The sequence below is a fragment of the Rhinoderma darwinii genome, chromosome 5, assembly GCF_050947455.1.
Source record: "Rhinoderma darwinii isolate aRhiDar2 chromosome 5, aRhiDar2.hap1, whole genome shotgun sequence".
NCBI classification, from domain to species: domain Eukaryota; kingdom Metazoa; phylum Chordata; class Amphibia; order Anura; family Rhinodermatidae; genus Rhinoderma; species Rhinoderma darwinii.
Window position 1 is genome coordinate 136,074,024 of NC_134691.1, and position 14,525 is coordinate 136,088,548.

The 14,525-nt window shown below is 40.6% G+C and overlaps 1 protein-coding gene across 3 annotated transcripts in view; it reads right to left on the minus strand.

Moving 5' to 3' along the window:
• Window positions 1–14,525, minus strand: part of LOC142652718 (glyoxylate/hydroxypyruvate reductase B-like) — a 55,561-nt gene that overhangs the window by 17,396 nt on the left and 23,640 nt on the right. For all 3 annotated transcript variants that reach the window (XM_075828390.1, XM_075828388.1, XM_075828389.1), the window contains 2 exons: window positions 3,206–3,586; window positions 623–794 (listed from right to left, as the gene is read on the minus strand). In XM_075828390.1, the coding sequence (XP_075684505.1) occupies window positions 623–794; window positions 3,206–3,581 (548 nt within the window). In that variant the 5' untranslated portion in view covers window positions 3,582–3,586. The remainder of the gene's footprint in view (window positions 1–622; window positions 795–3,205; window positions 3,587–14,525) is intronic.

Consider the following 14,525-nt stretch of genomic DNA (forward strand, 5'->3'; position numbering starts at 1 on the left):
CTTTTCGTTAGATAACAGTCCATTTTGTCTTAAGAGGATAGAAAAAGCAGTAAATTAAGAGTGAGTGAACAGTTAAGGGGGGAGCATGATAAGTAGAGAGAGACTAATGTTTCTCTAATAAAATATGTCACAAAGTTTCTTTTATTCGCTTTTACTATTGATTTATGCAAAGTTTGGTCAAAAGTTAGTAACCATTTAAGTGCTGTGCTGGCCTCTTACATCTGCCCCATAGCAGTCATATAGTATCACACTAAGGAAGTCATACCACCTCTCCCCACCACAGCACCAGCACCTACCCAACCGAATGAAATGCAGATTTCCAGCTGGCTTTCGACACAACTGGAATTCCATGCAGCTTCCCGCACCACAGTAGCCTTGTGGCAAGCCCTCAGCGATGGATTACTGGTATTAGGAACCCATCAGAGACCTGCATGTGGTTGTACACATCGAAGAATATTCTGTTGCTTGTCTACATATACATGATTAAATCAGAAATAAAACAGACCTACCCCAATGATTTTTATGAGTTTTATTTGTTTACTTGTATTCTTTTAAATGCCAATTAGTTAAATGGTTACTTAGTTGAACTAAGACAATAATTATTTAGCCACATTAAACTTACCTCCTGTTTCTATTGTGGTAGAGAATTCTCATCCTGAAAGCTTTAGCTCGCTGAGCTATGCTGTAGCCAATGCTTCCCATTCCAATAATGCCCAATGTGGCCTCTGTGATTTCATCACCCACCCAGTTGAAATCAAAATCTTTAGTGTCTGGTGAAAATGATAGACTATTCCCTGTAAGAGAAAATATTTAATGCCTGAATTGAGAATAAACATGGAGCCTTTTTTAGGGCCTAACACCGACCACATTGCTCCATTCAAGTATTGAACAGATTATATGGTCAATCCTTTGTATCCATTAGGATTTGCAGGAAAGAGCCCCCATGATCAAACATGAGTTTAATTGGATTATATTTAGTTGAATAGATAATAAATTAACAGATAACAATAAATTGCTGGGGCATATCATGAGGATGGACAAATTGTAGAACAACTATTTCCAAATATGCTGATAACTAATGCAGGTAAAAAGTGTACTAGTTAAAGGGAATGTGTTGCTAGAAATTTTTTTTTATTTTTTTTAGTTAAACAATTATTATTTAAGTGTTTACACATTGTTTTAATTTTTTTAATTTTTTCACAAGTCAGGAAATATAATAAATTAGATTCTAATTATAACATTTCCATGTGCTGGTCACTAGAGGGAGCAGTTCCCAAAATTGCAGTATGGTCAATGTGGTAAAGCAACCTCATTGCTTCATGCTGCAAATTTGGGGTAGACACACTCTCTCTAGTGTCCTCACACAATCCCCCCTCCCTTATTCTGGCTAGTGCAAGGAGAAGGAGGGCTTTGAATCTTCAAACCTCCTACACTGTGTGCCGCCATTTTATGAGCGACTGCACAGTGTAGGAGGATTAGATACAGTGCTCAGCAGACAGTATAACACGAACATACACGAACATAATACACACATCACATACACGAACATAAATTACCTGCTCCTGCCGCTGCTGCCGCCTCCGCTCCTATTCCTTGCGCCTTTGCTTCCTTGAACATATGGCCGGAAGCCGCGGCCTGAAGTTGTGATCTTACTGTCCGGCAGCGGCTTCCGGTCCACATGAAAATGGCGCCGGCTTTCGCTCTGCGAACGAGCTTCGTTTCGGTCTGTGTAGGAGCGGCGCATGCGCCGTTCCCACACAGACAGCGTACGCTGCAGAGAAGGGAACGGCCCCCGTTCGCATTCTCTATGGGGTTGTATGTGCCGTATTCCATCTCTGTATGTGTCGTTAATCTACACATATAGAGATGAAAAAAAATGGCAGCCCCCATAGGGAAGTAAAAGTAAGGACAAAGTAAAAAGTAGAACACGAGAACACAAATAAATAAAATTTATGTTCATATCATATTAAAAGCAATAAGATAGAAAAAAATAAAAAATTTCATGACACCTTCCCTTTAAATTACTGGGCTTATTTTATTTTTCTGTTGGAAAAGCATAGACATGTATTGACCAATGGCTATTGGCAACATCTCCACACTTTGATGGCACTAGTTTTGGTACATGTGGCTGACCATACCAATTTTTAAAAGAACATCCCTATCTGTAACCCAAAATATGGTACTCTAAGGCCCCATGCACACGACCGTAAAATCGCCCATAATTACGGATCGTAATTACAGACCCATTCATTTCTATGGCCGACGGACACCTTCCCGTATATTTACGAGAAGGTGTCCGTGCCGTAGAAACTTTCTGTAAAAAATAGGACATGTCCTATTTTTTTATTTTACGAACCGGGCTCCCATACTTTATAATGGGATTATGGCCCATAAATGCAGACGGCTGCCGGTGGCCGTCTGCGGCCGGCCGTGCCGTAATTACGTGTCGTAATTACAGGCATGGTTGTGTGCATGGGGCCTAAGGAATGCATTATAGCAGTATTTAAAGGTACACAATTCCACAGAATTTAGTCTGCGCCTGCTCTCTCTGCTCTACCTCCTCTCACAGTAGCACAGTGTTTGAGATACCAGAAGGGAGAGAGAGGAGGCTGTACACAGCAGGGCAGGCTGTCAGAGTGCAGACAGGGAGGAAAATAGTCTTCAAGGAAGGGGAAAATCATATCATGGTGTAGATAGGGAGGAGTGCGCACATTGCAGAATCTGCAGGGGAAGGTGGGAGAGGTTTCACACACAGGCAGCATCAGTGTCAGGTTATGCACAGTAGAGAGGAGATTATACAGTGGCTGTATCATTGTCTTTAGAAGAGGAAAGCAGTACAGGAATGAAGCTGTGCTAGTACATGAGAGCTAGTGAGGGAAGCATCATCCTAGATTCATATCCAGCATGTATTACTCTGAGGAGCACGGTCACATGTGACAAGTTTAAAACTAGAAGCAGGCTGGAAACTGCAGGGGGTCTAAAAATGAATGCAGGATAGGGGATTGCAGACTGAAACTTAGTACAAATTTTTTAACTCACGGTAACCACTATTTAAAAAAAAACAAAAAAACATTTTTCCTTGTCATAGGTGTCCATAGTCTTTTAAAAGCAACAAGAAATATTTATCAACCGAATTTTTTATACACACACACGCACACACACTAAAGAAGGCACGATACACTTAGATACTCCTACAATAACTTACCTTCTACTACATTTTTGGCAGATGCCAGCATTAAAGCCATTCCCATATCTGCAGTGGCATCATCTCCTAGACGTGGTGTGTTAGTGACTATTATACCATAACTTGTAATCAGTTTTAGGTCCAGATGATCCACCCCTGCTCCAGAACTTGCTATGACTTTAAGATTGGGAAGGGAATCCAGAAGTTCTTTCTCCACTACAGGCAGGTGCCACCACACCAAGAGAGCTTGTATCTTTGGAGCATACAAATTCTTATTATTGAAAAATTCCTCCAGGTAGAGTATTTGGAAGTGCTTTGTTACAATAGTTTCATAGTTTTTTGGAAATCCCTTGAACCCACTACTGTAAGACATCAGAGCATATGGAAGTTTCTTCATTCTTTCTACAAATAATTGAGTGCATTGTTAGTATTATGAAACAACAAATTTGAAACTGATAAATCATTATTACATTTGGAACAAGTGCTGCAACTTCACTCAAAGACAAATATTCAGGTATGACTATAGTTAACACCGATATCCCCCTTCCATCCTTGTCACCTGCATAGCGTTCCAGGACATATGAAGACTTGTTTGGCAAGTTCCTCGAGAGCTGATGGGAGTTTTAATTTCTGTACAAAATAGTGGCACTATATAGTTACTGGGGTTTTCTAAGATCTGAAAAGAGTTACAGGGGCTTTCTGAGATCTGAAAAATTTTGCCCAAAAGAGAGTAACACATCACTTGTCTCCGGCATACTGCACGAGAGCACTAAGGCCAGTGATTGGCTGCAATGATAACGTGGGTATATGGCACATCATCGCTGCAGCACAGTAAACTAAGAGCAGCAGCAGGGAGCACCATAGTGGCTGCTTTGGAATGCTGGGGGATTTGCCAGGCAAGTAACAGATCTTTTGTTTTATGACAATTTTCCTCCTTGGACAGATTTTTGATGGTATCAGAAAACACTTTTAAAGCCTACATATCATTATTTTATTTTTTTTTTGCATAAATTAATATTAAAATATTATAAATATATACATACATGTAATATATCTTAGAATTGTAAAATTACATCTTCCTCAGCTTCCAGGAGCCTATAGTTCCCCTTTATCTACCTGCATACTGTCTGTAAATGTTAAGAAACTTGTGAGGCTGCATTCTGTGAGATGGGATGTAACAAAACAGCACCAGGTGCCCACTTACCAATAGTAAGAACATACCAATAACTGGCATAGCTTTACAAACCTCCAGCCCTCTAGCGATGCTGGACAATATATATATATATATATATATATATATATATATATATATATATATATATATATATATATATATATAGTTACATAGTTACATAGTTTGTACGGTTGAAAAAAGACACATGTCCATCAAGTTCAACCAGGGGATGGGAAAGGGGAAGTAAAAAATTTCTACACATAGCAGTTAATATTTTTTTGTTCTAGGAAATTATCTAAGCCTTTTTTAAAGCCATCTACTGTCCCTGCTGTGACCAGCTCCTGCGGTAGGCTATTCCATAGATTCACAGTTCTCACAGTAAAGAAGGCTTGTCGCCTCTGCAGGTTGAACCTTTTTTTCTCCAGACGGAGGGAGTGCCCCCTTGTTTTTTGAGGGGGTTTTACATTGAACAGGATTTCACCATATTTTTTGTATGCGCCATTCATATATTTATATAAGTTAATCATGTCCCCCCTTAGTCGTCTTTTCTCAAGGCTAAATAGGTTTAGTTCTTTTAATCTTTCCTCATAACTTAGATTCTCCATGCCCCTTATTAGCTTCGTTGCTCTTCTTTGTATTTTTTCCAACTCCAGGGCATCCTTTCTATGAACTGGAGCCCAGAACTGGACTGCATATTCTAGATGAGGCCTCACTAATGCTTTGTAAAGTGGTAGTATTACCTCCCTGTCCCGCGAGTCCATGCCTCTTTTGATACACGACAATATTTTGCTGGCCTTTGAAGCAGCTGATTGACACTGCATGCTGAAATTTAGTTTATGATTTACAAGTACACCCAGATCCTTCTCAACAATTGACTCCCCCAGTGTAGCTCCCCCTAGGACATATGATGCATGCAGGTTGTTGGTACCCAGATGCATAACTTTACATTTATCTACATTAAACTTCATTTGCCAAGTGGACGCCCAAACACTTAGTTTGTTTAAATCTGCCTGCAATTCACAAACATCTTCCATAGTCTGAACTATATTACATAGCTTGGTGTCATCTGCAAAAATAGAAATAGTGCTATTAATCCCATCCTCTATATCATTAATAAATAAGTTGAATAATAGTGGTCCCAGCACTGAACCCTGGGGTACACCACTTATAACTGGGGACCATTCAGAGTAGGAATCATTGACCACAACTCTCTGGATACGGTCCTTGAGCCAATTCTCAATCCAATTACAAACTATACTTTCTAAACCTATAGTCCTTAATTTACCCATTAGATGTCTATGAGGGACAGTGTCAAATGCCTTTGCAAAGTCCAAAAACACTATATCCACAGCGGCCCCTCTGTCTAGACTTCTGCTTACCTCTTCATAAAAACAAATCAGGTTGGTTTGACAGCTTCTGTCCTTTGTAAAACCATGCTGGCTGTCACTTATAATACTATTTATTGTCACATAATTCTGTATATAGTCCCTCAATAGCCCCTCAAACATTTTCCCCACAATTGATGTTAAGCTTACTGGTCTATAATTACCCGGCGAAGACCTAGTGCCCTTTTTGAAAATAGGCACCACATTTGCCCTGCGCCAGTCCCTTGGCACTATACCACTCATGAGAGACTCTCTAAATATTATGAAGAGGGGGACAGAAATAACTGAACTAAGCTCTTTAAGAACTCTAGGGTGTAACCTATCTGGTCCCGGGGCCTTGTGTACATTTATTTTATTTAATTTAGCTTGGACCATATCTACATTCATCCAATTCAGTATATCAACTGATATATTAACAGCACTGGCACCGGCTACATCAGCTGCTCCTTCTGTTGTATATACAGAGCGGAAGAACCCATTTAGTAACTCTGCCTTCTCTTGATCCCCTGTGACCAACTCCCCATTACCATTATCTAGGGGTCCTACATGTTCAGACCTTGGCTTTTTTGCATTTATATGCTTGAAGAATTTTTTAGGATTTGTTTTACTATCCTTGGCCACCTGCCTTTCATTTTGTATTTTTGCTGATTTTATTACATTTTTACAGATTTTATTAAGCTCTTTATATTTTACAAAAGCTACAGCTGTACCCTCAGATTTGTATTTTTTAAATGCCCTTTTTTTGTCATGTATTGCCCCTTTCACAGAAGGTGTAAGCCATGTGGGGTTTAATTTTAGTCGTTTATACTTGTTACCTGTAGGAATACATTTTGCACTATAATTACCCAAGGTAGATTTGAAAATCTCCCATTTATCATTTGTCCCATTATTTGACATTAGTTCTTCCCAGTCTATATCCTGAATTGCAGCCCTCATCCTGGGGAAATTGGCTTTCTTAAAATTAAATGTTTTTGCCCTCCCAGCCTGCGTTTGTTTTTTACAGTATAGGTAAAATGTAACTATATTATGATCACTGTTACCGAGGTTTTCACGAACATTGACATTCCCAACAAGCTCTGCATTATTAGAAATGACCAGATCCAACAGAGCTTCACCTCTAGTCGGGTCTTCCACAAACTGGCCCATAAAATTTTCCTGTAACAGGTTGAGGAAATGTCTCCCCTTTGCAGTTGAAGCCGAACCATGACACCAATTAATATCCCGGAAATTAAAATCTCCCATTATCACAACAGTACCCGCCTGTGCAGCCCGCTCCATCTGTTTATATATTTGACCTTCCATCTCCTCAGTTATATTGGGGGGTCTATAGATTACACCAAAAGTAATTTTTTCAGTGTTTACTTCCCTTTGTAATTCCACCCACAAGGTTTCAACCTCCTCACAGTATTCACCCTCTAATGTCTCATTTACACTCACCTTCATATCGCTTCTCACATACAGACATACACCACCACCTTTCCTATTTGCCCTGTCTTTCCGAAACAGTGTAAAACCCTGTAGATTTACAGCCCAGTCATGTGAAGAGTCCAGCCATGTTTCAGCAACACCAACTATATCTATATCTTCTTCCAGTATTAAGGCCTCCAGCTCCCCCATTTTGCTTGCTAGACTTCTGCCATTTGTGAACATACACTTTAACTTGCCTTTAAATGTTTCAATTTCACTATCAGAAATGTGATTATTTGACATTTGGGCCTTTTTATTTTCACTGCTGTTTTGTAACGAAAGGATCTCCTTATCTTGTTGCATAGTCCTCTCCCCACCGTCTGTCTCTCCCCCCACCAATATAGTCTGACCCCTCTCTAACCTGGCTACCCCTTTTTTTTCTACATTGACCTCCCTCCTCAGCCCTAGTTTAAATACTCCACCACCCCAGCTAGAATTCTCTCCCCCAGCACAGCGGACCCCCTTCCATTTAGGTGCAAATCATCTGCAGAATACAGTTTGTACCCCAATGAAAAGTCAGCCCAGTGCTCTAGGAACCCAAATCCTTCTCCTCTACACCAAGACTTAAGCCATGCATTTAACTCCCTGAGCTCCCGCTGTCTTTCCTGTGATGCGCATGGCACAGGCAGTATTCCTGAGAATACAACCTTGGAGGTCCTTCTCTTCAGCTTGTAGCCTAGTTCTTTAAAATTATTCTTAAGGCTCCTCCACCTACCATTTATTCTGTCATTGGTACCGACATGGACCACAACAGCTGGATCATCACCAGCCCCTCCCAGCAATTTGTCCACCCGTTCCACCACATGCCGAACCCTGGCACCAGGGAGACAGCAAACCATTCGGTTGAGGCGGTCTTGGCGACAAATTATTCTATCCGTCTTCCTGATTATAGAATCCCCTACAACTATCAATTGTCTTGGCTTACCTGCATTACCATCCCGCCGACTACTAGCTGGGCTGTTCTCCCGGCTGTTAGGGAGATCAGTATCCACTAGGGCTGCCATTTCTGAGACTGACACCCTCGCATCATCACCCAACCTGGCAATTTTGCTTGGAATGCCAGAAACCGGATCGGCCTTCCTTGTCTTTGACCCCTTTCTACTGCCCCTAACTACATTAACCCAGCTACTTACCTGATCCTGCTCACCCATGTCTTCACCCTCCAGTTCTAACCCACTAACTGCATGCTCCGTGAGCAGCATGCTTCGCTCAAGATTGTCTATCGTCCTCAGTGTTGCATTTTGCTCCTCCAGATCTCTAATGCGAGCTTCCAGGTGAACAACATGCTCACATCTGCCACAGAGATATTCACCCTGGAACTCCGGCTCCAGTCGTGTATACATATGACAAACTGTGCACTGAAGAAAACCTCCAATCTTGCTATCCATTATCCAAGTTACACCAAAACAGCGAACAATTGTCAAAGAAAAAGAAGTAAAAGAGTACTTACTGGGGCTTCAAATTAAATTTTTTTTGTTTAAATTGTGTGAGTTTTTGCTATCTTCTATTTGCTAGCAATCAAAACAGATTCACAAACACAGAAATACAGCAACACAATACAGAAGTACAGCAACACAATCCGGTTTTAGAACTCCACTTAGTTCACAAGCCACTTAAACCACCAAGCTCAGAAAGAGCAAGCTCAAAATGAGGTCTGCTGACTAATTTATACCACCTGTGTCCAGTTAACCCCTTCCCCCTCGTCAGCTGCTCAGCTGGAATGAATCTGCAAGGGGAAAAATATATATATATATATATATATATATACACACTACCATTCAAAAGTTTAGGGTCACTTAGAAATTTCCTTATTTTTGAAAGAAAAGCACTGTTTTTTCAATGAAGATAACATTAAATTAATCAGAAATACACTCTATACATTGTTAATGTGCTAAATGACTATTCTAGCTGCAAACGTCTGTTTTTTAATGCAATATCTACATAGGTGTATAGAGGCCCATTTCCAGCAACCATCACTCCAGTGTTCTAATGGTACATTGTGTTTGCTAACTGTGTTAGAAGGCTAATGGATGATTAGAAAACACTTGAAAGCCCTTGTGCAATTATGTTAGCACCGCTGTAAACAGTTTTTCTGTTTAGAGGAGCTATAAAACTGACCTTCCTTTGAGCTAGTTGAGAATCTGGAGCATTACATTTGTGGGTTCGATTAAACTCTCAAAATGGCTAGAAAAAGCCATATCTGAGACTGGCTAATAAAAGGAAAAGATTAATATGGGCAAAAGCACACAGACATTGGACAGAGGAAGATTGGAAAAAAGTGTTATGGACAGACGAATCGAAGTTTGAGGTGTTTGGATCACACAGAAGAACATTTGGGAGACGCAGAACAACTGAAAAGATGTTGGAAGAGTGCCTGACGCCATCTGTCAAGCATGGTGGAGGTAATGTGATAGTCTGCGGTTGCTTTGGTGCTGGTAAAGTGGGGGATTTGTACAAGGTAAAAGGGATTTTGAATAAGGAAGGCTATTACTCCATTTTGCAACGCCATGCCATACCCTGTGGACAGCGCTTGATTGGAGCCAATTTCATCCTACAACAGGACAATGACCCAAAGCACACCTCCAAATTATGCAAGAACTATTTAGGGAAGACGCAGGCAGCTGGTATTCTATCTGTAATGGAGTGGCCAGCGCAGTCACCAGATCTCAACCCCATAGAGCTGTTGTAGGAGCAGCTTGACTGTATGGTACGCAAGAAGTGCCCATCAAGCCAATCCAACTTGTGGGAGGGGCTTCTAAAAGCATGGGGTGAAATTTCCTCCGATTACCTCAGCAAATTAACAGCTAGAATGCCAAAGGTCTGCAATGCTGTAATTGCTGCAAATGGAGCATTCTTTGACGAAAGCAAAGTTTGAAGGAGAAAATTATTATTTAAAATAAAAATCAATATTTCTAACCTTGTCAATGTCTTGACTATATTTTCTAGTCATTTTGCAACTCATTTGATAAATATAAGTGTGAGTTTTCATGGAAAACACAAAATTGTCTGACCCCAAACTTTTGAACGGTAGTGTATATATATATATATATATATATACATATATATACAGTGGAGGTAATAAGTATTTGATCCCTTGCTGATTTTGTAAGTTTGCCCACTGTCAAAGTCATGAATAGTCTAGAATTTTTAGGCTAGGTTAATTTTACCAGTGATAGATAGATTATATATAAAAAAAAATAATAATTCACTAAGTCAAAATTATATATATTTATTTGCATTGTGCACAGACAAATAAGTATTTGATCCCCTACCAACCATTAAGAGTTCAGCCTCCTCCAGACCAGTTACACGCTCCAAATCAACTAGGTGCCTGCATTAAAGACAGTTGTCTTAAATGGTCACCTGTATAAAAGACTCCTGTCCACAGACTCAATTAATCAGTCTGACTCTAACCTCTACAACATGGGCAAGACCAAAGAGCTTTCTAAGGATGTCAGGGACAAGATCATAGACCTGCACAAGGCTGGAATGGGCTACAAGACCATAAGTAAGACGCTGGGTGAGAAGGAGACAACTGTTGGTGCAATAGTAAGAAAATGGAAGACATACAAAATGACTGTCAATCGACATCGATCTGGGGCTCCATGCAAAATCTCACCTCGTGGGGTATCCTTGATCTTGAGGAAGGTGAGCGCTCAGCCGAAAACTACACGGGGGGAACGTGTTAATGATCTCAAGGCAGCTGGGACCACAGTCACCAAGAAAACCATTTGTAACACATTACGCCGTAATGGATTAAAATCCTGCAGTGCCCGCAAGGTCCCCCTGCTCAAGAAGGCACATGTACAGGCCCGTCTGAAGTTTGCAAATGCACATCTGGATGATTCTGAGAGTGATTTTGAGAAGGTGCTGTGGTCAGATGAGACTAAAATTGAGCTCTTTGGCATTAACTCAACTCGCCGTGTTTGGAGGAAGAGAAATGCTGCCTATGACCCAAAGAACACCATCCCCACTGTCAAGCATGGAGGTGGAAACATTATGTTTTGGGGGTGTTTCTCTGCTAAGGGCACAGGACTACTTCACCGCATCCATGGGAGAATGGATGGAGCCATGCACCGTCAAATCCTGAGTGACAACCTCCTTCCCTCCACCAGGACATTAAAAATGGCTCGTGGCTGGGTCTTCCAGCACGACAATGACCCGAAACATACAGCCAAGGCAACAAAGAAGTGGCTCAAAAAGAAGCACATTAAGGTCATGGAGTGGCCTAGTTAGTCTCCAGACCTTAATTCCATCGAAAACTTATGGAGGGAGCTGAAGATCCGAGTTGCCAACGACAGCCTCGAAATCTTAATGATTTACAGATGATCTGCAAAGAGGAGTGGGCCAAAATTCCATCTAACATGTGTGCAAACCTCATCATCAACTACTAAAAACGTCTGACTGCTGTGCTTGCCAACAAGGGTTTTGCCACCAAGTATTAAGTCTTGTTTGCCAAAGGGATCAAATACTTATTTCTCTTTGCACAATGCAAATAAATATATATAATTTTGACAATGTGATTTTCAGTTTTTTTTTCTTTATATAATCTATCTCTCACTGGTAAAATTAACCTAGCCTAAAAATTCTAGACTGTTCATGTCTTTGACAGTGGGCAAACTTACAAAATCAGCAAGGGATCAAATACTTCACCGTATATATATATATATATATATATATATATATATACACAAATCAGGCAGCACTCAATCAAAATTGCAACATTTCAGCTCTTCAATAGAGCCTATTTCAAGCTAATGAACATGTTTTAACAGCATATATATAGAGGAACTTCAATTAAGTAGGAGGTGCCTGCATCAAGTGATAATTTACCACAAATAGTAAAAATACGGTAAATAATAAATAAATATTCATAAAATAATGGTACAGTTAACCCCTTCCCGACATTTGTCGTAAGTATACGACATGGAAAGCCAGTGCTTACCGCAAAATGTCGTATACTTATGCCAAATGTTTGGCACCGGCTCAGAAGCTGAGTCGGTGCCATCATCCCCAGATGTCAGCTGTATCTGACAGCTGACATCCTGCTGTAATAGTAAAAAAAAACGTAAAAAATAATGCCAGAATTTCTGTTTTTTGGTCACTTTGCCCTACAAAAATTGAAATAAAAAGTGATCAAAAAGTCGCATGTATCCAAAAATGGTGCCTATAAAACCTATAGCTTGTCTCGCAAAAAAAAACAAGCCCTCATACAGCTCCGTCGACTAAAAAATTAAAAAGTTATGGTTCTCACAACTTGGCGACAGAAAAAATACATTCTCTTTACAAAAGTAATTTTATTGTGCAAAAAGTTGTAAAACATAAAAAAGTTCTATAAATTAGTTACCTCAGGAATCGTACTGACCCGCAGAATAAAGTTAACATGTAATTTATAACGCATGGTGAACGCTGTATAAAAAAAAAACTAAAACACTATGGCAGAATTGCTGTTTTTTGGTCACCTTGCCTCTCAAAAAATAGGATTAAAACTGATCAAAAAGTCGCATGTACCCCAAAATGGTATAATAACTACAGTTCGTTCCGCAAAAAAACAGCCCTCATATAACTACGTCTATGAAAAAATAAAATTAGTTAAAGGGGTTGTCCGAGATAACAGAATATTTTTAATAACACCATTAAATCATTTAAGTTAAAAAAATAAATACATTTGTAATATACTTACGTTTTCCAAAGTGGCCCAGTTTCCAGATCCTGCCGTCGGGAACTTGATTGTTCACGTCTCTCTCTGCTCCGGCTCTGCTGCTTTGTTGATCTTGAATTCTTGCCGGGTACACGACACGTCACTTGTGACGTGGTGTGTATCGGCTTGTTCTGTAGTAACGCGCATGCGCGGCCCCTGCTGTTATCTCGAGAACAGCAGGGACTGCGAGAACAGCAGTGACAGCGCATGCGCGTTACTGCATGTGAAGCAGAAGAAGCCGATCTACACCACGTGACAAGTGACGTGTCGTGTACCATCCGAGGTCTCGCTGGTGCGAGACCATGTGATCGGGATACGACACGACAGTGGTGGCGGCTGAAAAGGTGACGTCAGAGCTCAAGTGACCAGAAGGAAGAAGCAACCAGAGCGGAGAACAGAAGCAAGATTGCACAGGTAAGTATATTATGCAATTTTTAATATGTGTAATGTATTTCTAACTGAACTTAAAAAAAAAAAAACTCGGACAACCCCTTTAAGGCTTCCATAAGTCAGGAAATAAAAAATATGCAGTTGTGCAGATCAGAGGGGAACATTTCATCTGTTTCAAGAGGCGATTTATCAGGGCCCTAAAATTAGGGAGCCAGGAAGGGGGGGCCCAAACATATCTGCTGGAAGCAAGGGTGCCCGTATTGTACCAGGACAACTCTTCCTAGCAAAATTCCCCAAACTGCAAAGGTGCGGAGTGTGGACCAAAAGGGGGATAAGTAAAGACACCGTTTATCAGTGCGACACCGGCCTGTGCAGAAATTATTGCTTCACAGCGTAACACACATCTATGGATCATTTTATTGTTTACCCCATTATTATGCCCCCTGACTATGCCCCTGATGTACTCTGACCAGCTTACATATGCCCCCACATTATAAAGTGAAACACCAGTAAAACTCCAAACAAAACTACCACCAAGCAAAAATCCACGCCCCAAAAGCCAAATGGCGCTCCCTCCCATCTGAGCCCTACAGTGTGCCCAAATAGCAGTTTACTTCCACATATATGGCACAGCCATACCCGGAGAACCCTTTTAACAATTTTTGGGATGTGTGTCTCCTGTGGCATAAGCTTGGCACTACATACTTGCCACTGAATGGCAATTCTGGATGAAAAATGTTAAGTTTTACTTTGCACCATACGCAGCGCATTTATTTATGGAAAAGACCTGTGGGGTGAAAATTCTCACTACACCCCTTAATAAATGCCTTGAGGGGTGTCGTTTCCAAAATGGGGTCAAAGTGGGTTTCTTTATAATTTCCCATCTGAGCCTCTGCAATTGTGAACCAATTCTGTGTAAATCGCCAAATTAGGCCTCAATTTCGCATGGTACTCTCTCAATCCTGAGCCCCGTCGAATGTCCAGGTAAAAGATTAGGGCACCATGTAGGGTGATTCTAAAGCCGGGAAACACAGCACAATAATTAGAGAGCTCTCTTGTTATGGTGGCACAAGCTGGGCACCACATATTATTATAACCACATATGGGGTATTGCCATACTCGGGAGAAATTGCTTAACAAATGTTGGTGTTCTTTTTCTGCTTTATTTTTGAGAAAATGAAAATTTTTGCAATAAAGCTACGTCTTATTGGGAAAAAAATTTTT